This window comes from Schistocerca gregaria, chromosome 1, assembly GCF_023897955.1.
Source record: "Schistocerca gregaria isolate iqSchGreg1 chromosome 1, iqSchGreg1.2, whole genome shotgun sequence".
NCBI classification, from domain to species: Eukaryota; Metazoa; Arthropoda; class Insecta; order Orthoptera; family Acrididae; genus Schistocerca; species Schistocerca gregaria.
This window is the reverse complement of record NC_064920.1, coordinates 179,406,354-179,429,804: the sequence shown is the minus strand read 5'-3', so window position 1 is coordinate 179,429,804 and position 23,451 is coordinate 179,406,354. Positions and strand designations below refer to the sequence as shown.

The 23,451-nt window shown below is 41.4% G+C and overlaps 1 protein-coding gene across 2 annotated transcripts in view; it reads left to right on the top strand.

Moving 5' to 3' along the window:
• Positions 1 to 4,538, top strand: part of LOC126285050 (esterase FE4-like) — a 131,003-nt gene extending 126,465 nt beyond the window's left edge. The window contains exon 10 of one of the 2 annotated variants that reach the window (XM_049984374.1): positions 4,173 to 4,538. In XM_049984374.1, the coding sequence (XP_049840331.1) occupies positions 4,173 to 4,332 (160 nt within the window). In that variant the 3' untranslated portion in view covers positions 4,333 to 4,538. The remainder of the gene's footprint in view (positions 1 to 4,172) is intronic. The other variant, XM_049984378.1, reaches the window with a different exon arrangement.
• The last annotated feature ends 18,913 nt before the right edge of the window (positions 4,539 to 23,451 follow it).

Below are 23,451 nucleotides of genomic sequence, written 5' to 3'. Positions count from 1 at the left end.
GTCCATGACTGCAGCGCCTGAGACCGATCGGCTAATCCCGCGCGGCACACACCATGCTGGACAGCGACAATATGATGAGGAAAATACACCGCCTGGGCAGCTAACCAGAATGTTAATGGCCACAAGGCACAAATTTCCACTGGTGCACTTCAATTCAAATAATCTAGTATAATTAAACTCCACCTGAGGGTGGCTGAAATTTGCCAACTTCAAAACACACGTTGTTGCTCGCGGTAATATCCCAACAGCCCACAACGAACTCTAAACGACAGAATCTGAACAGTCTTGACTTGCTGGTAGATTAAGTCAAAACTCAACTTTCATGTCCAGGTTTGGTGAGCCACGGACCTCGTACCAATGGGAACAGCACCACACACTCAGACACTGCATAGAGGCCGCCAGCGGGATTGGCCAAACTACGTTTTGCGGAGATTTCATCAGTGCTGCACGCCAACCGACCAACTGCCCAGGCCCGAAAATGGTGAAATGACCAAATATACGTCGGTCGACGAGACGACCAACCGAAGGATCAACCAGCGATCGTCTTGCTCCAAACTCCCTCCGTCGGGCAGTTCATGTGTGTCGCTTGCGGTAGGCGAGCAGTGGCTGTGGGCACCTCACCGTCGCTCCGTCCCCCGACTTCACTGCTGCTGTGTCCCGACTGCACTTCTGGTCCGTCGCCAACACTGTAGGCGAGCACTGGCTGTGGGCACCTCACAGGCGCTCCGTCCCCGACTTCACTGCTGCTGTGTCCCGACTGCACTGCTGGTCTGTCGCCAACTGACCGCCAGACAGATGACGCCCCGAAAATACTATCAGTCGCTCCAGAGATGGTACGGCAGTGCACTTATCGATGCGCGCCGCTGCTGTCACTCACGGACAAGTAAGGCAGGAAGATAGTGACGCCAGCAAACGGAATAAGAAAACGAGGCGGCAGTACCGTAATAGAAGATGAAAAACAATAAATGGGATAAACGCGATCCATGCACGCCTCACCACTGTCACATTCAAATGCCCCCCACCCTCCCCGCTTCTGAATTTTGCATTATTCGCCTAGCCAGCAACTGGACACTAAAAGTAGGTCCCAGTTAGATGCCTTTCAAACGCTGTTTGTCGTTGAAAACACTGTCTCACACGAGCACTCGGTACATTCGTGTACATCAGTGATTGCTCACCATCTCAAAGTGTTCACGTTCCTTATAAAGGCTACCAGTACTGGTTACAGCACTATACATGAAGAACACTAATGCATTCTGGTTGCTATTTTACCTGTCATAAAGAATAGGATCTCTAACAATTTACAGACCTATCTGTGGTGTGGATGTACATGAAATTGCTCAGACATCCGACTATGACCTCAGAGTACTTCACTCTGTCAGTCGGTGTAACTCCCTGTCCACTGGCAATACTTGTTTACAGATCAATACAGAAGGACATCGTTCGTAACAACACGACAATGCCAAAGTGATTCGGTGCTTCATCAATTCCTTAAGTTTTAAATTTTATTGTCAAATTATTTTCATTGGCAGTTTCTAGTGATTCTATGTTTAAGAAACCCTGGAGACACATGCAGATTCCTATTTGGCATTTCATTTAACAAGTAATAAGTAATGAAGTTATATGTTATGGCATCCATGCAGCAGCCGAACAGTCATTCAGATTGTAGCATCGCCTTGGCAGTGCGCTGTTAGCTAAATGTAGGTGTCCAACGATATATGGTTCTGTGCGTAAATGACATGTGTTACCTTTCATGACCACATATGCCGATCAATGCTTTCTAACGGCAACAGCCGACCGCTTCTGCATGTTGTTTCCACCGCTTAGTAATAATCGTGACTGCAAGAACCAGAGACGTTACACATTATTCAGACGTGTCGTGATGCCGCTAAATGATATGTCAAGCACGTTCGCACGCTAAATGTGCCAACCCGGCGCTACCAACATCCTTCAGCAAGACTCCTGGGTAATTGGAACACTGTTGCGTTATTCTGATACCTAGTATATAAATAGTTGTCGATAAAAAACGCCTTTTGCAACATATCGAGGTTTCTTACGTGCAATCGAGCTCCCATTTCTTCCCGATCTACACCCATTTCTTCTTCTCTCACGTCAGCAAGCAGGTACTCCTCCAAATGGAGGCCCTCAGTGCATTTTCCATCCGTACTCTCTCCTCTCTGTGTAATTAGCACTGGAATTTCTTTTCCATTATTGCAAGGGACCTCACCGACTGTCACTCTTCTGTTTAATTCCTGTTTACAAGAATAGATCAGCATCCTGACATCAATGTACTACAGCAGAACAACACAGTTCTCAAAAAAACTAGAGACAACTTCCTTTAAAGATTAGATTTCCAAACTGCAGAATTTTTTTAAAACTTTTATTTAAATCCATACTTATTAACCGATGTAAATGTTAATTAACAAATAATGAATCATATTTTTAATGAAAAGTCTTATTATTTTTAATTATTGATCAAATAAAACTGTGACTGGAAAGGAAACACTGAGGTCAGGCTTTGAAGACTAAACCGAGCGGGGTAGCGCAGTGGTTAGTGCACCGGACTCGCATTCGGAAGAACGACGGTTCATACTCACGTCCGGTCATCCTGATTTAGGTTTTCCGTGATTTCCCTAAATCGCTTAAGGAAAATGCCAGGATGGTTCCTTCGAAAGAACACGGCCGCTTTCCTTCTCCATCCTTCCCTAATCCGAGCTTGTGCTCCGTCTCTAATGACCTCGTAGACTAAGGGGTAGTCGACTGACCACCGTTTTATCCTCGGTCATTCATCGTCGGATATGGTATAGAAGGGTATGCATGGATCAGCATACGGTACTCTCTGCCGTTACCGACGTTTCGAGCTTGGATTCGCTATGTCTCAATCAGGTAGCTGCTCCGTTGGTATCACGAGACCGAGTGCAATCCAATTTAGTCCTACAACCAAGGAAAAATCCCTGACAGCGCTGAATATCGAACCCAGGTTCCCCGAATGACGGTCTGTCTGGCGGTTAACCACTTGGCTACAAAGGTGGACAACTGGGAGTATTCTCGATAAATTAAAACTTTTCACATAAATGCGAAACATGAAACAAAACATATTTTTTCTGTTTCTAGACATTTAACAGTATTACTGATTATTGATGTGTATGAATTTTGAAAGGAGGATATAAGATGAACATTAAGAAAAGCAAAACGAGGATAATGGAATGTAGTCGAATTAAGTCGGGTGATGCTGAGGGAATTAGATTAGGAAACGAGACACTTAAAGTAGTGAAGGAGTTTTGCTATTTGGGGAGCAAAATAACTGATGATGGTCGAAGTAGAAGGGAAGTAAAATGTTGACTGGCAATGGCAAGGAAAGCGTTTCTGAAGAAGAGAAATTTGTTAACATCGAGTACTGATTTAAGTGTGAGGAAGTCATTTCTGAAAGTATTTGTATGGAGTGTAGCCATGTATGGAAGTGAAACATGGACGATAAATAGTTTGGACAAGAAGAGAATAGAAGCTTTCGAAATGTGGTGCTACAGAAGAATGCTGAAGATTAGATGGGTAGATCACATAACTAATGAGGAAGTATTGAATAGGATTGGGGAGAAGTTTGTGGCACAACTTGACCAGAAGAAGGGATCGGTTGGTAGGACATGTTCTGAGGCATCAAGGGATCACCAATTTAGTATTGGAGGGCAGCGTGGAGGGTAAAAATCGTAGAGGGAGACCAAGAGATAAATACACTAAGCCGATTCAGAAGGATGTAGGTTGCAGTAGGTACTGGGAGATGAAGAAGCTTGCACAGGATAGAGTAGCATGGAGAGCTGCGTCAAACCAGTCTCAGGACTGAAGACCACAACAACAACATGAATTTTATCATATTATTCGACATGTAGGTAAAAATAACAAGTTGTTACTTTTATTAAAAAACTTACAATTCAGTACCTGTTAACTAACATTTCGATTTATTCATACACATGGAATTTAAACAAAAAAAAAAAAAAAGACTGCTAGCACGACTAGAACCAACATCTATACGATTGTAATGATTCTGCTCGACACTGCAACTACTAAAGTCATTGGTGATAAACTCGAGAAGTTCTTTACTTAAGTGCTTTGAATATTTCGGTTTTAAATTTCCCGAACTTTGTTCTCAATGTGACGTTCTTATGGTCTGGTGTCCACAGGCAGCCTACAGATCCTGAACTGGACGTATCATGGCCACCTTTCACCGCAGACGACGCAGCCTACCTGTACGTTGGCCGGCAGGGATTCGCTGTCCAACGGAGGCTGTTTGCCGAAAGGGTAGCGTTCTGGGACGACCTGTACAAACGCTATGGCGGCTAGATAGACTGCACAGTACTTCTACACTACAACAAGAGGTATTGGCCTCATATCACGCACCGTGAAACCTTCAGCGCTCTCTTCATACTGTGCACAGATGCCAATTATCAATCCAAAGTCTCTTAACGTATTTGCAGTTGTAAAGGAAGCTACTGTTAGAAGAAATGTCACTTATGCTAAATTTGTAATAAAGAAATACAAACAATACATACGTAATGCATTATTATTTCAGCCTTTATCCTGAAACTGAATTTGCGATTGGACGTTAGCACAGAAATTTGTGATCTGTCTGAATTGCATCAACAAGGGAACCAAGGCATGTTGAACAAGATACATTTGAAAAGATGTATGTAGAAGGTGGTCTCTTGGCCATAACAACAAAGAAGTAAAGGAAACAAAATTACATTGTCTTTACTGTACTATGATCAATAATCTATTAATTTTTATTTCATATTATTATATCGTTTTAATGCTTATGAAAAGATTAGGTCAATTAACCTTTATTTCCTTAATAATATAAATATTCATTCCTTTTATGTAACAGTTTGAAATAAAACCACTGTTCGTTAAACCTGAAGAATTGAACTGTGAATGGGGGAATTGAAGAACTTACTTTCACAGTTTAAAGTTCAAATGGCCATTTCAATACTGGATTTTAACTTTTATCCTCTCTTCCATTTCCTCCTGTTTGACATCAACCCTTGGTCAAGTTCTTTTTTCTAGGGTACCATCACACCATCATTTGTGTAGAATCTAAGCATCACTGTGCGAGAGGTGATGTTAGGAAATAAGGAAAGGAGAAAACGTAGAAGAGAAGTAAAAGCAAAGGAAACGAGGCAATTGACAATGGAGAAATGGAGTATGGTTAGATGTGAGGGAGGAATGAAGCTGGAAAGCGGGAAAGTGGGAAAGAAGGAAGTGTGAATAATGAAACAGAGCAGAAAGTGAGGGTGGAGAAGAAAAACAGTGGAAAGAAGGAAATGAAAAAGGAAGAAAATATGAAAGGAGGGAGAGTGGAAGAATAAGTCGTAAAGCAAGAGGTGAAAGGAAACAAGAAGCAGCTGTGAAAGATAAAACAGAGGAAGAACAGTAGAAAGAAGGAAAAGGACACAAAAGAAAAAGTGAAACAAGGAAGAGGGAAATAATGAAGCATGACAAGAAAGAAAGTGGAAAGAAGGAAAAGAAGAAAAATTGAATTAAGTTTGGCTGAAGAAGGAAACAGGAGGGACAGGAATGTGGAAAGATGGAAGTTTGAAGTATAGGAAAGAAGGAAAAATGAAAGGAAATAAGTAAGGTAGGGAAGGAAGAAGGAATGAAAGGGTGAGTAGGAAGAAAAGGAATGAATAAAAGAAAGAATGAAACATGGTGGGCTAGTAACAAAGAATGGAGAAAACAGAGAATGTAACTAGTAAAGAATGGAAGAAAGAAGGCAGCAAAGAAAGAAGTTAATAAATAAAAAGGGAATGAAATTAGACAGGAAGGATGAATAACGTGAGGAAGGAAAAATGTAAGATAGCCAATCAAAACTAAAATTATACAGGAGTAGGCCTAATAATTCATAAGAAGAAAGGAATGTGTGTAATCAACATTGAGCAGCATAACTGAACATATTATTGTAGTCAAGATAGTCATACAGTCAACCTGCACAACAGTTGCAAAAATTTTTGTCCCTACTAGCTCTATAGATTATTAAGTTTTAAAACAATAAATGATGAGATAAAGGAAATTATTAAGTTAGTTAAGATAGATGAATTTTTAATTGTGATGCGTAACTGGAATTTGACAGGAAAATGGAAGAGAAGGAGGACATGGATGGCAAAGAAAGCAATGAAAGAGGGAGCTACCTGATAGAATTTTGCTCATAGCATAATTTAATTATCACTGACAATGGGTTTAACAATCATGTAATCTGCTTTATACATGGAAGAGACCAGGGAACACTTGAAGATTTCAGACTGATGAAACCTGGAAGATATACTCATTTTTAAAAAAGAATGTTGTAAGCCCAGTTCCAAAGAAGGCAGATGCTCTCAGGTATAAATGCTATCTGAGCGTAGAAGTCAGTGAACCATCGCTAGCAAAGTCGGCTGTACAACTGGGGACGAGTGCTAGGAAGTCTCTCTACACCTGCCGTGTGGCGGCGCTCGGTCTGCAATCACTGATAGTGGTGACACGCGGGTCCGACGTATACTTCCGGACCGCGGCCGATTTAAAGGCTACCACCTAGCAAGTGTGGTGTCTGGCGGTGACACCACACTATCAAATCACCAGTTTAATGTATAGTGGTTGCAAAATAATTACGCAAATTATTTACAGAAGAAAACTGGTAGAAAACGACTTTTGAGGAGATTAGCCTGCGTTCTGAAGAAATGTAGAAACACTTGAACCCATACTAGCTAACACTACATATTACCTTAGAAGGTATGTAGATGAAAGGCAAACATACTTTTGTAGCGCTTTTAAATTATGCATGAGCATTTTAATAGATACATAAATAAATAATGTGAAGACACAAATATGCCTTGAATGGAGATATTGCTAATACTTCATCAGAATTAGGTAGAGGATTTATAAAAAATATTTTTGCACTGTATCCCTAAACTGTTGCCTTTCCAACATTGAACCACAGTATAAATTTATCAGTTGTGTACAGATGGCAACACACGGATCTTATAAAATAGTGTTTAGAATCTTTAACATTCCTCACACCAGTGCACTTATCCACAATGGGTTGGCTGGTTGTAATACACCGAAAATATTATTGTTGAAAGTTATCTTAGTCTTGCACATAGATGTAGGATGTTGCAACTTGTAATGGTAGGGACAGAAGCTATTAAATTTCAAGTAATACCCTGCTATTGTTTACATAATAGCCTTCATGTGGATAATTGTGCAACAGAAATTTTCTTTTCTGTCTTCTTGTATTTTTCTTAACCTTTTCCTTGTCAGTGTTCACTGGACTACACTCTTTGAAATTTTGAAGGTATCAGGGATAAAGTACAGAGAGCGAATGGTTATATACAGATTGTACATAAAACAGGGTGCCGTTACAAGAGTCAAAGAACATGAAAGAACTGCAGTAGTTGAGAATGGAGTGAGACTGGATTATAGCCTATCCTAAATGTTATTCAACCTGCACAATGAGCAAGCAGTAAAGGAAACGTAAGAGAAATTTGAAAAGTAAATTGTAGGTCAGGCATAACAAAAAAAGGTGTGCCATTTATTGATGACTTTCTAGTTCTATCACAGACGGCAAAGGACGTGGTGGAGCAGTTGAATGGAATGGATGTTGTTGTTGTTGTTATGGTCTTCAGTCCTGAACTGGTTTGATGCAGCTCTCCATGCTACTCTATCCTGTGCAAGCTGCTTCATCTCCCAGCACCTACTGCAACCTACATCCTTCTGAATCTGCTTAGTGTATTCATCTCTTGGTCTCCCTCTACGATTTTTATCCTCCACGCTGCCCTCCAATACCAACTTGGTGATCCCTTGATGCCTCAAAACATGTCCTAACAACGATCCCTTCTTCTGGTCAAGTTGTGCCACAAACATCTCTTCTCCCCCATCCTATTCAATACTTCCTCATTAGTTATGTGATCTACCCATCTAATCTTCAGCATTCTTCTGTAGCACCACATTTCGAAAGCTTCTATTCTCTTCTTGTCCAAACTATTTATCGTCCATGTTTCACTTCCATACATGGCTACACTCCATACAAATACTTTCAGAAACGACTTCCTGACACTTAAATCTATACTCGATGTTAACAAATTTCTCTTCTTCAGAAACGCTTTCCTTGCCATTGCCAGTCTACATTTTATATCCTCTCTGCTTCGACCATCATCATTATTTTACTTTCTAAATAGCAAAACTCTTTTACTACTTTAAGTGTCTCATTTCCGAATCTAATTCCCTCAGCATCACCCGATTTAAATTGATTACATTTCATTATCCTCGTTTTGCTTTTGTTGATGTTCATCTTATATCCTCCTTTCAAGACACTGCCCATTCCGTTCAACTGCTCTTCCAAGTCCTTTGCCGTCTCTGATAGAATTACAATGTCATCGGCGAACCTCAAAGTTTTTACTTCTTCTCCATGAATTTTAATACCTACTCCAAATTTTTCTTTTGTTTCCTTTACTGCTTGCTCAATATACAGATTGAATAACATCGGGGAGAGGGCTACAACCCTGTCTCACTCCTTTCCCAACCACTGATTCCCTTTCATGCCCCTCGACTCTTATGACTGCCATCTGGTTTCTGTACAAATTGTAAATAACCTTTCGCTCCCTGTATTTTACCCCTACCACCTTTAGAATTTGAAAGAGAGTATTCCAGTCAACATTGTCAAAAGCTTTCTCTAAATCTACAAATGCTAGAAACGTAGGTTTGCCTTTCCTTAATCTTTCTTCTAAGATAAGTCGTAGGGACAGTATTGCCTCACGTGTTCCACTGCTTCTACGGAATCCAAACTGATCTTCCCCGAGGTCGGCTTCTACTAGTTTTTCCATTCGTCTGTAAAGAATTCGTGTTAGTATTTTGCAGCTGTGGCTTATTAAACAGACTGTTCGGTAATTTTCACATCTGTCAACACCTGCTTTCTTTGGAATTGGAATTATTATATTCTTCTTGAAGTCTGAGGGTATTTCGCCTGTTTCAAACATCTTGCTAAGCAGATGGTAGAGTTTTGTCAGGACTGGCTCTCCCAAGGCCGTCAGTAGTTCCAATGGAATGTTGTCTACTCCGGGGGCCTTGTTTCGACTCAGGTCTTTCAGTGCTCTGTTAAACTCTTCACGCAATATCATATCTCCCATTTCATCTTCATCTACATCCTCTTCCATTTACATAATATTGTCCTCAAGTGCATCGCCCTTGTATAGACCCTTTATATACTCCTTTCAGCTTTCTGCTTTCCCTTCTTTGCTTAGAACTGGGTTTCCATCTGAGCTCTTGATATTCATACAAGTGGTTCTCTTATCTTCAAAGGTCTCTTTAATTTTCCTGTAGGCGGTATCTATCTTACCCCTAGTGAGATAAGCCTCTACATCCTTACATTTGTCATCTAGCCATCCCTGCTTAGCCATTTAGCACTTCTTGTCAATCTCATTTTTGAGACGTTTGTATTCCTTGTTGCCTGCTTCATTTACTGCATTTTTATATTTTCTCTTTTCATCAATTAAATTCAATATTTTTTCTGTTACCCAAGGATTTCTACTAGCCCTCGTCTTTTTACCTACTTGATCCTCTGCTGACTTCACTACTTCATCCCTCAAAGCTACCCATTCTTCTTCTACTGTATTTCTTTCCCCCATTCCTGTCAATTGTTACCTTATGCTCTCCCTGAAACTCTGTACAACCTCTGGTTCTTTCAGTTTATCCAGGTACCATCTCCTTAATTTCCCACGTTTTTGCAGTTTCTTCAGTTTTAACCTACAGGTCATACCCAATAGATTGTCGTAAGAGTCCACATCTGCCCCTGCAAATGTCTTACAATTTAAAACCTGGTTCCTAAATCTCTGTCTTACCATTATATAATCTATCTGATACCTTTTAATATCTCCAGGGTTCTTCCATGTATACAACCTTCTTTCATGATTCTTAAACCAAGTGTTAGCTATGATTAAGTCGTGCTCTGTGCAAAATTCTACCAGGCGGCATCCTCTTTCATTTCTTAGCCCCAATCCATATTCACCTACTATGTTTCCTTCTCTCCCTTTTCCTACACTCGAATTCCAGTCACCCATGACTATTAAATTTACGTCTCCCTTCTCTATCTGAATAATTTCTTTTATTTCATCATACATTTCTTCAATTTCTTCATCATCTGCAGAGGTTGTTGGCATGTAAACTTGTACTACTGTAGTAGATGTGGGCTTCGTATCTATCTTGGCCACAATAATGCGTTCACAATGCTGTTTGTAGTAGCTTACCCGCATTCCTATTTTCCTATTCATTATTAAACAGATTCCTGCATTACCCCTATTTGATTTTGTGTTTATAATCCTGTAGTCACCTGACCAGAAGTCTTGTTCCTCCTGCCACCGAACTTCACTAATTCCCACTATATCTAACTTTAACCTATCCATTTCCCTTTTCAAAATTTCTAACCTACGTGCCCGATTAAGGAATCTGACATTCCACGCACCGATCCGTAGAACGCCAGTTTTCTTTCTCCTGATAACGACATCCTCCTGAGTAGTCCCCGCCCGGAGATCCGAATGGGGGCTATTTTACCTCCGGAATATTTTTGAAAAGAGATTTTATAAAGAACATCAAGAAATGTAAAATAAGGTTAAGGGAATGTAGTGGAATTAAACCATGTGATGGAGAAGGAATTAGATTAGGTAGTGAAGCATAATTTTGCCATCTGGGCAGTAAAATCCCAATATATATTTAAGTTTTAAGGAATATTTTCTGAAGATATTTGTCGGTAGTGTTGTTGTTGTTGTTATGGTCTTCAGTCCAGAGACTGGTTTGATGCAGCTCTCCATGCTATTCTATCCTGTGCAAACTTCTTCATCTTCCAGTACCTATGGCAACCTACATCCTTCTGAATCTGCTTAGTGTATTCATCTCTTGGTCTCCCTCTACGACTTTTACCCTCCAAGCCGCCCTCCAATACTGAACTGGTGATCCCTTGATATCTGAGAACGTGTCCTACCAACCGATCCCTCCTTCTAGTCAAAGTGTGCCACACATTTCTCTTCTCCCTAGCCGGCCAGTGTGGCCGAGTGGTTCTAGGCGCTTCAGTTTGGAACTACGCGACTGCTACGGTCGCAGGTTCGAATCCGGCCTCGGGCATGGATGTGTGTGATGTCCTTTGGTTAGTTAGGTTTGAGTAGTTCTCAGTTCTAGGAGACAGGTGACCTCAGATGTTAAGTCCCATAGTGCTCAGAGCCATTTTTTTCTCCCTAATTCTGTTCAATATCTCCTCATTAGTTACGTGTTCTACCCATCTAATTTTCAGCATTCTTCTGTAGCGTCACATTTAGAAAGCTTCTATTCTCTTCGTGTCTAAAGTATTTATCGTCCATGTTTCACTTTCGTACATGGCTACACTCCATACAAATACTTTCAGAAACGAGTTCCTGACACTTGTATCTATACTCCATGTTAACGCTTTCCTTGCCATCGGCAGTCTACATTTTATATCCTCTCTATATTTCCACATCAGAATTGCTCTGCAAAACACATTATGCTTGTCAACTGTTACAATGTTAGTTCAACCACTTCAGCAGCACAATATTTATTTCAATGTTATTCCCACATATTGTCAAAAATGTCAGCAAGAACTGTACATCCACGCCTAAAAATCTATTGTAATGTGTTGGCATCCTTACCATTCGCTTCTGTAATGCTATGTTAGTTGTGGTTAAAAGATCAAACTCAGCACCTGATGCTTTACAAGTTTTCACTGCAGGAGAGGAGAAAATAATACACCTTGTTGTACGTTAGAGAAATGTAGTTGGTGTTACTGACTGTCTACTACTGCTTTTTATTTACATTTGCTCTAGACTCTCTCGAGGTGATGTAGAAAAGTAAATGTGCAAGGAAGGTGGCAGAATTTATGGATTTGAATTATTCTGCCAACATTCTCTGAAACTTCATGAACTACATCTCCGTAAATCACGTCTAAATAAAATCAAAAATTCGAAACACACAACGAAGCCAAAGACAATGAAACTGACCAAGCTCCGTTTTAGGGTGGAAAGGATGCGTTAATTAAATCTTCATTGCATTGTAGCAATTACACTGCAGATATTCGTAAAAGTCAAGGAGACTGACAAAACACACGGAAACGAATATAATTATGGCGAAAGACAGCGGTCGAGCAAGTTTCCACACACAGAGATTAAACTTCGATAGCTCTTTGCTCCAGAGATCACTGACCACGAACAAAAAATCCATCTTTGTACCAAAATAAAATTTTCTCAAAATACATGGTAGTGGCACAACCAGAGTGGCTGTCTTTCTAACTTAGTAGTACTTAATGAAATTTACTGGTTAATGTACAATGACGACAACCATAGTTGATTGATGCCACGCTTTTAAGTCACAATGGAAATCACACTAAATATTTCCGTATTTTCATTGTCTCTGTTACTTATCAAAATAAACGTGGAGCACTTATTCGCACTACTCAAATAAGCTACAGGCTGGTTGACAAAGATGTGAGGACCTTTGCACCAGACGTTAAATTTATTAAAATGCAAGGTGTTAACGTTACAAATGCAGGAATTTCTGTTGATGACTGAGGACAGTGTACTGAACATTACTTCAGTATACATGTAATTTGCAGACTAATAATTATACCAGTTACAAGTGGTATGCTTTTATGTTGGCTAGAATGTCAAATATGCAAGGCACACGTAAGCCATTGATGTTAATTTTCCCTGGACCGAAGATCAGATATAGAATTGTGGATCGTGAACACAAAATGGTTAGTCTATAATACTGACAGGTGTACTTCATGTCACGGCATAGTTACGACCATGCAGAAACATCAGATAGTAAACTTTGTGATGTGTTTGTGGAGAGACCGTTTGACACAGAGAAAACAAGTAACATTCTGATGTGCGTACATATTAAGGCACCAATGATCATAATATCTGTAACTATAGCACTAACACCTTGTGTATATAAATTTGTCCCATAACGTTACAAAACACACATGGGCACTATTGCTGGTATAACTTTCAGTTGTAACGCCTTGGCTTATTCCAGGACACTAGGCATCAGTAAGGGCGAGAGAATTGGAGAGGGAGAGCAGGTTCACCACAGGATTTACGACACTAACTATAAAATCACCTTATGATTAAGAGCTCTACACTACCGGGCGGAAACCGGCCTCCTTCTGTTAGGAGGTCAAGAACATCGGGGAAGCACATGGTGAGTTAAATGGACTTTTAATAGCATCGCGGAGAATGTTACCCATGAGTTGCTGAAAGCCTTCATCTTAGGACATGACAGCCCATAAAAAGTAGTTGTCAGACAGGTATGTCATCGGTCAAGCTTATTTTATATTTAACGCTATACGTATCCCCCAATTTCTCGGCTAAGACATCGGGGAATCGACCGAGCACCTCTAGTAATTCCTTAATTTCAGTTGCATCCAAGTGACTTACCTAAAACCTGTACCTCGCACCACAGCACACTTGACCCCTGGCACCCATAACAAGAACACGAATGAGACATCCTTCCAGAACAAAATTCAAAACAAAAACACCTATTAGCATAGTTTAGAACCAGTCGCATTTAGCAGATGAACACTTAAGTTCGATGAGCTCCGTCGGCCTTCAAAAATCTTGATCCAAAGACTTTACCGAAAACAGACCACCAGAGGCAACATCTCCCATTATCAGCACATCTCTGAGCTATATCTTGTGAGGGCGGAAGCTTACATACAGCATGCATCTCGGATATCAATTGTGATCAGATGATTAGAGACTGCTTCCAGAACCAAGCAAGGCACATTAAGGTGACTTAATACGATTACATTGCATTGGTGCTAATGGAGCCTTGCGCGGTTTATCTGTTCGGACGCCTATCGCACTCAAGCTGTTTTCATTCCTTCTAAAATATTGTCCATTGCTTCCAAATCTAAGGCAAAGATAGCAATTCGAATTTACTCAATATATTTCTCGATGCTCTCTTTTCAGGACTAACCACGTAAACGTTACTTATTAATAAGCTCACTCCTAACCCTTGGTATCAGTCTTCCCTGAATGGTCTTTTTCTTGGAACCTGCAGCGTTTCCTGCTCATTGAGCCCTTACGTTTGGGCAAAAGAAGCTGAAGGACCACCAAATGGGAAATACTAAGTGTGTCAGTGGGAAAATTCGAAACGGATTGTAAGGCATAAGAGACCCACCAGTTTTCCAAGGTCGTTAATCGATAGACCTGTAATACCTTGAAGCACTTGAATAGTGGGATTCAGCAAAGTAGCAAATGATTCTCGTAATGGTTGGCCAGCAATTTCCTTTCCCCCTTAACAATCTGATCCACTCATCTGTCTCGGAATTGGGCTAACCTCTTGGTGTACTATCCTAGGATCGGCCCAACCCAGCATAGTAAGCCTAATTCGTAATTCCATGTCTCGCGTGAGTAATTTTTGAATAACAAGAGCCTGTTTTTCACTGGTCTTGCTTCAAATCCAGAAATCGGTTAACTCAATGATTGGTTTGAGTTCACATTCTACATACTTGATTACAGGTGGGATTACTATCTTCCAAAATTTCTGTGTTCTCACACACACCAGCAGTGTATATATCAGGAGATTTTCCTATCTTGCCAATGTTGTCAGCAGTAATGCATAACAGACACTCCAAAGCGTTGCGGAAGCGCTCTCCAAGTTACGCGGTGCATACGCCACCTGACTGGCCGTGAATTTTTAGTACATTACTGCATGCTATACCCAGGCAACCTCTTGGTTCCATTGCCTCTCCACTATTATCCTGAAACGTTGGAAGAACGGTAATGTCTCCACACGCAAAGACACAACGTAGGAGAAGCAAATATTTTCTTTTCCATTTCAGCTGTGAGTAATGTGTTTAAAGAACAATTAATTAGCCACACCAAATAAACAACCCCGTTCTGCAGCTGTCATAGGTATGCTACGGTATTTGGATCAGCATAAATAGTCAGGCAACAACAAGTAAAGGAAGTAGTTTTTCAAACACCATTCACAATTAAATAACAAATATCAAGGAACATGTGTTTCGAAAGTTATTTCTAAGTATTTCTTTTAATCAAAAATTATTTCTTCCAACACCACTGAACATCAAACTTCTGCAGGCTTTACAGTCACTATAAAAACTGAGTTACACGTCAGCACACCATGTAAGTACTGGAGCGCCATGGTACACAAGCGACAGAAATGCTCCCTGAAATAATAATTGTCAAAATTACAGGTGGGTTAATACATGCACATCCTCGGTACAGGCATCCCCGGCAAGGTGTTTCTCTACCTAGAGACACACGGTGCGTCCCAGTAACCATGCAGGTGACTCCGTATGGAATCCACGGTGGCTAACAGCTGAAACTCCACTCGTACAGCCACATCTCAGCAACTGACTTTGGCTCGCCGCTGCACACGAGTACCGCAATGGCTGCTCAGAAATTGTCAGAACCCCTCCCCCCCATTCCTCTCCGGCCCTCCCCCACAGATCTCTATACAGGTCCTTTAGTACTCTGGCGCAGCACTCAGTCAAAGACAATGACTACTGCTTGCAAACAAAATCCATAGGAGCCTGCACGGAACAAATACCTGTCAGTGACAGGATGACAGCAATGAAAGTGTTGAAAGACACAGTGAATGCATTCTTTGTTTAAGTGTACATCCCGATATAGGGAGCAAATGTGGAAAAGAGGTGGAGAATATGTCTGAACTGATAGTAGAGGTGTTTGAAGAAAATGGAAATGCCAAATATGAATACTGATGATTGTAGGCTGGAACAGTGTGGCTATGAACTAGGACAATGAAATGAAAGAGAATATAGACTGATAGAGTCCTGGATTTTGGATTGTCAGCACCTTGTTCAGGAAGCATAAACGAAGACTGTACACATTAAAAATGCTGGTAATAAAGCTAGATATCAGATAGATTACATTTTAACAAATCAAGATTTAAAAACACCATCCCTGCCATAGATGCCAATACAGATGACAACTAGATTGTAGCAGTCGTAAGTACTAAGCTGATAAATATTAAAAAGATCAAACCGAGCGAAGTGGAATCTAACAAAACTGAAAAATGAAAGTGCTGAGCTCTTTATAAATAGCATGTAACAGAGCTTGGAGAGGATGAGACCGAGTTTGGATATATGAAAAGAGTGGGTTGCCACCAGAGAAGCACTGCTGAAAACTTTAGAGAAAGAAGCTGGGGAAGCAGAAATAAGGAGGAATAGAAAGGAATGAATCACATACAATATAGTACACTCCTGGAAATGGAAAAAAGAACACATTGACACCGGTGTGTCAGACCCACCATACTTGCTCCGGACACTGCGAGAGGGCTGTACAAGCAATGATCACACGCACGGCACAGCGGACACACCAGGAACCGCGGTGTTGGCCGTCGAATGGCGCTAGCTGCGCAGCATTTGTGCACCGCCGCCGCCAGTGTCAGCCAGTTTGCCGTGGCATACGGAGCTCCATCGCAGTCTTTAACACCGGCAGCATGCCGCGACAGCGTGGACGTGTACCGTATGTGCAGTTGACGGACTTTGAGCGAGGGCGTATAGTGGGCATGCGGGAGGCCGGGTGGACGTACCGCCGAATTGCTCAACACGTGGGGCGTGAGGTCTCCACAGTACATCGATGTTGTCGCCAGTGGTCGGCGGAAGGTGCACGTGCCCGTCGACCTGGGACCGGACCGCAGCGACGCACGGATACACGCCAAGACCGTAGGATCCTACGCAGTGCCGTAGGGGAACGCACCGCCACTTCCCAGCAAATTAGGGACACTGTTGCTCCTGGGGTATCGGCGAGGACCATTCGCAACCGTCTCCATGAAGCTGGGCTACGGTCCCGCACACCATTAGGCCGTCTCTCGCTCACGCCCCAACATCGTGCAGCCCGCCTCCAGTGGTGTCGCGACAGGCGTGAATGGAGGGTCATATGCGTGTTTGGCGCCGTGCAGGTGAGCGCCACAATCAGGACTGCATACGACCGAGGCACACAGGGCCAACACCATGCATCATGGTGTGGGGAGCGATCTCCTACACTGGCCGTACACCTCTGGTGATCGTCGAGGGGACACTGAATAGTGCACGGTACATCCAAACCGTCATCGAATCCATCGTTCTACCATTCCTAGACCGGCAAGGGAACTTGCTGTTTCAACAGGACAATGCACGTCCGCATGTATCCCGTGCCACCCAACGTGCTCTAGAAGGTGTAAGTCAACTACCCTGGCCAGCAAGATCTCCGGATCTGTCCCCCATTGAGCATGTTTGTGACTGGATGAAGCGTCGTCTCACGCGGTCTGCACGTCCAGCACGAACGCTGGTCCAACTGAGGCGCCAGGTGGAAATGGCATGGCAAGCCGTTCCACAGGACTACATCCAGCATCTCTACGATCGTCTCCATGGGAGAATAGCAGCCTGCATTGTTGCGAAAGGTGGATATACACTGTACTAGTGCCGACATTGTGCATGCTCTGTTGCCTGTGTCTATGTGCCTGTGGTTCTGTCAGTGTGATCATGTGATGTATCTGACCCCAGGAATGTGTCAATAAAGTTTCCCCTTCCTGGGACAATGAATTCACGGTGTTCTTATTTCAATTTCCAGGAGTGTATATAAAATGGGTGAGTGGAGAAAAGTTGAAAAATTACTCTTCAGAAGTAGAATAACAACAATATAGAAAATTGAACGATGAACTGAGAAGGACTACTGACAAAGCAAAAGCGGACTGGAACAAAAAGAAATGAGAGTAAACGTAACAACAAGAAGCCGCACAGGGTAGCCGAGCGGTCTAGGCGTCTTGTCACAGTCCGCGCGGTTCCCCCCGTCGGAGGTTCGAGTCCTCCCGCGGGCATGGGTGTGCGACACCTTATATGGTAATGTTTGTGTTGTGTGGTCGCCGCGTCCGCTTCAATCTTCCAATGGCCGGGTCCCACGCTGTACTTAGCTGTCTTGTGCTGTTGAACATTCTGAAAGATAGTAGTACAGGTTAGTAGGATAGAAGGCTGATAAAGCAACTGTATATGGGACAGAAAATGGTAGAATGAAAATGAAACTGAGGAGATGCATATTGGAAGTGGCGTGAGACCAGGCTACTGTATGTCAGCATCACTTTTCATTATAACTGGTGAAAAATTAGTCGATAAGGCCATGGAAAAATCAAAAGGACTTGAAGTGGGCAGAGTGAGGATAAAAACCATCAATTCTGCTGACGATATGACTGTGGTAGCAGATTCAGAGGAAGAACTGCAGGTACTTACAATGTTAAGTGGTGGTGAAGAGTTTGGAATGAAACTGAACACTTGCAATACCAAAACGAGGAGAATCGGAAAAAAAGACTACACGGTTAATATGTTACTAGTCATTCTGGTATTTGGGAAGCTTGATAACCTCCAGCGGAGGATGTACAGAGGAAATGAGATGCAGAATTCAATGAGAAACAGAGAGTTAGACAGAGTGGAAGGTTTGCTGACAGCCAGAAGCATCCTCATTACACTTGGGAAGAGGTTTGACAAACGTTCGACAAATTTTCAACAAATGCTTTACGTGGAGCTTGTCGTCTTGTAGTTCTGAGATGTGGATAGTCAGGCAGAAAGGACAAAAATATTTAGAAAGTTCTAAAAATGTTGATGTGGAGAAGAATGGAAAAAGTGAAGTGGATCGACCAGAATCAGAATGAGGAGATGCTAATGAGGTAGGAGAGGATAGGAAGTTCATGAAACTGATACAGAAGAGGAAAGGATGGAACACATATTAGCTAGGAATTGTCTACTACAGGAAGGGGAAAGCGGAAGGAAAAAGAGGAAGAGGAGGAAGAAGGTTTGGAATACTAACAATATGTGAAGAGGGGAAGAAGTTACAAGCAAATGAAGGAGGGTGCCAGTACAGAGAGATATGGAGGATGTTCATTTGATACCTGTCTGAGGATAGATATACTGGAAGAAGAGGTAGCGGAATGAAAAATGTTCCTATTGTAGCACTAAAAAGGCGGAGGTATCCTCTGCAGAGTTAGGGAGGTGAAAGAAGGGAACTAGCCTCTTGACTTACCTGACAGCGTTAAATACATTTAAAGCAAAAGATCTTGAGATATTCGCGCTTTTTTACCTCTTAGTATTTGTTCCCATGTTATGTAATGTAAAACACCGTGTCAAGTAAAATAACATAATGCTTGATGTCATGTCATATAATAAAACACATGTCATGATGTCATCATAACATGGTATTTGTCATGTCCTGCATTATTCTGGTTCCCAACTTAAATCTACCATAATTTCGACATTAGACCATCATAGTTGGACAGCCGAAGTAGATTTTTACTGACTCGGATGACAACTGATACGGTATAGATATTTTTTAAACTGTCTTTCGAACTATATTGCTTGTATCGTGACAACGGATAAATCTTTCACAAAACAAATGGACAACCATTAATTACGTGTATTTGCCTGCCTTTTTACAAAATCCGATTCGCACAAGCCTGAAACATAGAAATGGCGTGCGTAAGAGACTCACAAAAAACATGCTTTTTTTTGCACGTAAAATCCGAAAGTAGCTCATAGGTTCACGAAAGCGAGCTTTCATTTTTATTTTAAGAATTCTTTCGTTATTGATATGTTTCACCTAAAACCGTTTCCTCGCATTCAACTCACGTAAGAACGAACTTAACGTGAGACATTTAGCTCGACTCTAAGCCATCGTATCCCGACAACGGACAAAAATTACTGACTAAAAAATTTCATCATGACTTTATCCATTTATCTAACTTCGTGCAAAGTTCAAACCGATTCGTACAAGTTTAGAGTATAGTAATGGTGTACTTCAGGAACCTCAGAGAAAAACACGTTATATGTTCGTGAAAGCCAAACGAAGCAAGATTTTTTCAAACGATTAAAGTTTACCTTAGATCATGGTCCGACAGACCGATGAAGGAAATTTGAACCATCAGTCTCCCTCCAGTCCGGAGTGACTGTTTTTGCACGTAAAATCTGAGAGGTGCACATACAAATGGTGTCATTATATGAGCATTACTTTCAGTCCAATTGAAATATTTTGCAAAAGGAATTAATTAGCACAATTTTTCTGGGTGTCTGCTCCATTTCATCGTTAAATACTTGTATAACACAGTGTAAAATAAATACAGTAAGACAGATATCCAAATGGCTGTAAAAATGGCAGACAATCTAGGTTAAACCAAATACTTTTTACTTCATTTTTATAGCTCAAATAGAAACTGGACACCAGGACCCACACAAAATGATATTCTGTCTGCTGTTTTTTTTTTCAAAAATAAATGTAGACACTGACTCCCAAGTCGCCGAAGTAACGTTGTGTGGAAAGCTTTGCATAAGGGCGTTGTGAGACACAATGATTGTTTATTATCTGCAAAAGCATCAGCCGTTATTCTTTCTCGCTACAGGGAAACATGCTACACGCAGTACGATTACAGACCCTTCTGTAAGATTGCATTTCAGTAATATAGGATTTTGTTCTACATGGAATCACAAAATTTTGACAACAGAGTAAAGAGGAGAACGTTGGTACTCTTTAATGAATGCAAAAAAATAGGGTTGTTTGATTCGGCAAATTTTTGAATTTATCTTTCCATTTCTGCTTGATACTGTGAAGTTTTCCTAATTTTGTCATAGAGGAGAAGTGAAGATAAAAAGGAACGCAATCACAAGAATGAAATGTTTCCTGGTACTCTTGTGCGACAGTCCTTTGTACACACTGTCACATTTATCTCAGTTCCTTACAGCGCAGTGGGGATGAATCCACACTTCGTGTAAGTAAACCGTTTGTGGCTTTAATTCTGGTGCTTCTTTTTGTAAGTGTTTTTAAAATCAAATCCCATAGATGGAACAGTTTTTTTAGATTACTTTGCTAACCAGGAAATCCTATCCAATACGACAAAAGCTGTGAAGTTTTTACAAACACAATACTGCCAGGGACTGTTCATGAAGTTGCTACTACATCCACTTTCATTTGTATCATACAGTCGATATTTCTTCCGAGCATTTTAGTTATTGTGCTTTGGGTGAAATACCTTAATACTGCTTGATGTCGCATCGTATCCCTCCTTCAGAAATTTGGTCAGTACTGACATAACTTTTGACTGTTAACATCTGCTTGCACATTCAGGGATCTTCTCTGTCGGCACTAGCACACCTTTCTCGATGTCATTATCATTAAAATTAATGAAGCTAACAGGAAGTTCTTGAAGTTTATAGTGAAATCATTTTCCACAGTAACTTTGCCTGTTCGCACTGTGAGCTAACAAACCGTGCTGCATTGTACTGTAGCTTGACTGTATCTAGTCACGTGAGCAACTTCGTCTTGCCAAGTAATACAATACAAACGTAAAAATGCTCCTACCGGACCACAAAAAGGCGAATATGCTCTTGTTTATTAAAAGACTCTGACCGAAAAGTGGGGTACCACTTAACTCATTCTAGTGCACCTTTAAAAATTTACCCAACAATTTTTACATGCCAACATATTCCCGCTGTTTCTAACATGCAGCTCACATCTCACTCCCTCAAGCACCCTTAACTGTAACTCGCTGACACCCACAAGTCCATCGCTGTAAGTTTCTCATATCCATCCAGTCCCAATTACCCATTCTCACCCACTCAATCAGCCTAACTCATTCTCATTATCTCTTTGTGTCTCTCTAGCTCGCAGCGGAGAGAGGTATAGGGCGCTCTCTTGCCATTGGGCTGTGAAACTGCCCTTAAAGGTGGAAGAATCGGCAAAGATCGACTGCACGAGGATGCGGAAGGCATGGAAACCACTGCATTAAAAACACATAGCGCTATTCACAGGAAATGTGATCTCTAACTGTACCACAGATTTGCTTGTAGGTAATGCCTTCAAAGTAGAAGTAATTGTGGGTGAGGATATAGTTGGTCATGGAGACTAGGAAAGAGGTTGTTGGTTTGGAGTCCATAGGGCGTCCAGAAGTTATCACGATGATCTCTCCATTAGCAAAAGAATCCTAAATAGTCCCCTATCCAGATCTCCGGGATAAGACTGTAAAGAGGGAGGTGAAAAAGAGAAAAAGAATGAATAACCAACGAACGGATGAAGTTCTTCTAGTCGGGGCACTGGATATCAGAAGTTTAAACTTGATGGGGAACCTAGAAAATCTGAAAACGAAATGCTAAGGTTTAGTCTACATATAGAAAGGGTCAGTGAAGTGATATGGAAAGCAGAAAAGGATTTCTGGTCAGATGAATATATCAACAGCACCAGAAAATTATGTAATGCGAGTAGGATTCGATTTGAATAGGAAGGTAGCAGAGAGTGAGACATTGTGAGCAGTTGAATGATAGGATTCTTCTCATCAGAATGGAACGCAGACCAACGCCGACAACGATAGTTCAGGTACACACGCCGATGTCGCAAGAGAAAGTGTATGAGGATAAGGGAGATAAAAATCTACGAGTAATAGTCATGTGGGACTGCAATGTGGTTGTTGGGTAAAAGAGTAGAAGAAAGGCTTATGGGACAATGTGGGCTTGGCACTAGGATCGAGAGAGGGGAAATACTAATTGAGTTCTGCAACAAATCAGCTAGTAACAACGAGGATACTGGTCAAGAATCACAAGAGGACGAGGCTTACTTGGAAAAGGCCTGGAGATACGGGAAGACTTAAGATATTATCAGGTAGAGATTCCGAAATCAGATATTGGGTTCTAAGCGTACCCTGGACGAGATATAGACTCAAACCACAATGCAGTAGTGATGAAGAGCAGTCTGAAGTTTTAACGACAATTCAGGAAGAATCGAAATAAGTGGGATAAGAAAGAACTAAGGAATGAAGAGATACGCTTGACGTTCTCTCTACGGCTACAGTCACTGCAGTACGGAATAGCTCGTAAGGCAGTCCAGTCGATGGAGAATAGACATATCTGAAAACGGCAGTCACGAAAGTTGGAAAGAAAATCACAGGAACCAAGAAGGTAAATGCGAGGAAACTATGGGTAACAGAGGAAATACTTCAGTCGATCGATGAAAGAAGGAAGTATTAAAATGTTCAGGGAAGTTCCGGAATACAGAGATACTAGTAACTTAGGAATTAAATAAATCGGACGTACAGGGAGGTTAAGGAGAAATAGGTGTATGAAAAATGTGAAGAAATCGAAAGAGAAATGATTGCTAGAGGGTATCACTCAGCATACACGAAACTCAGAACAATATTCAATGTAGTTTAAAGTAAAGGTGATAAAATTTAGAGTGGACTGTTAAGTGCAGAGGAGAGACCATGCAGGTGGAAATAGTATGTTCGAGGTCTCTGTAAGGGGGAAGAGTTGTCTGAAGACGTGATAGAAGTGGAAACAGGAATCGATATAGGGGATTCAGTATTAGAATCAGAATTCAAAAGGCCGTCGGAAGACTTATGATCAAATGAAGCAGAACTTTTGGAGGAATTGGCAACATA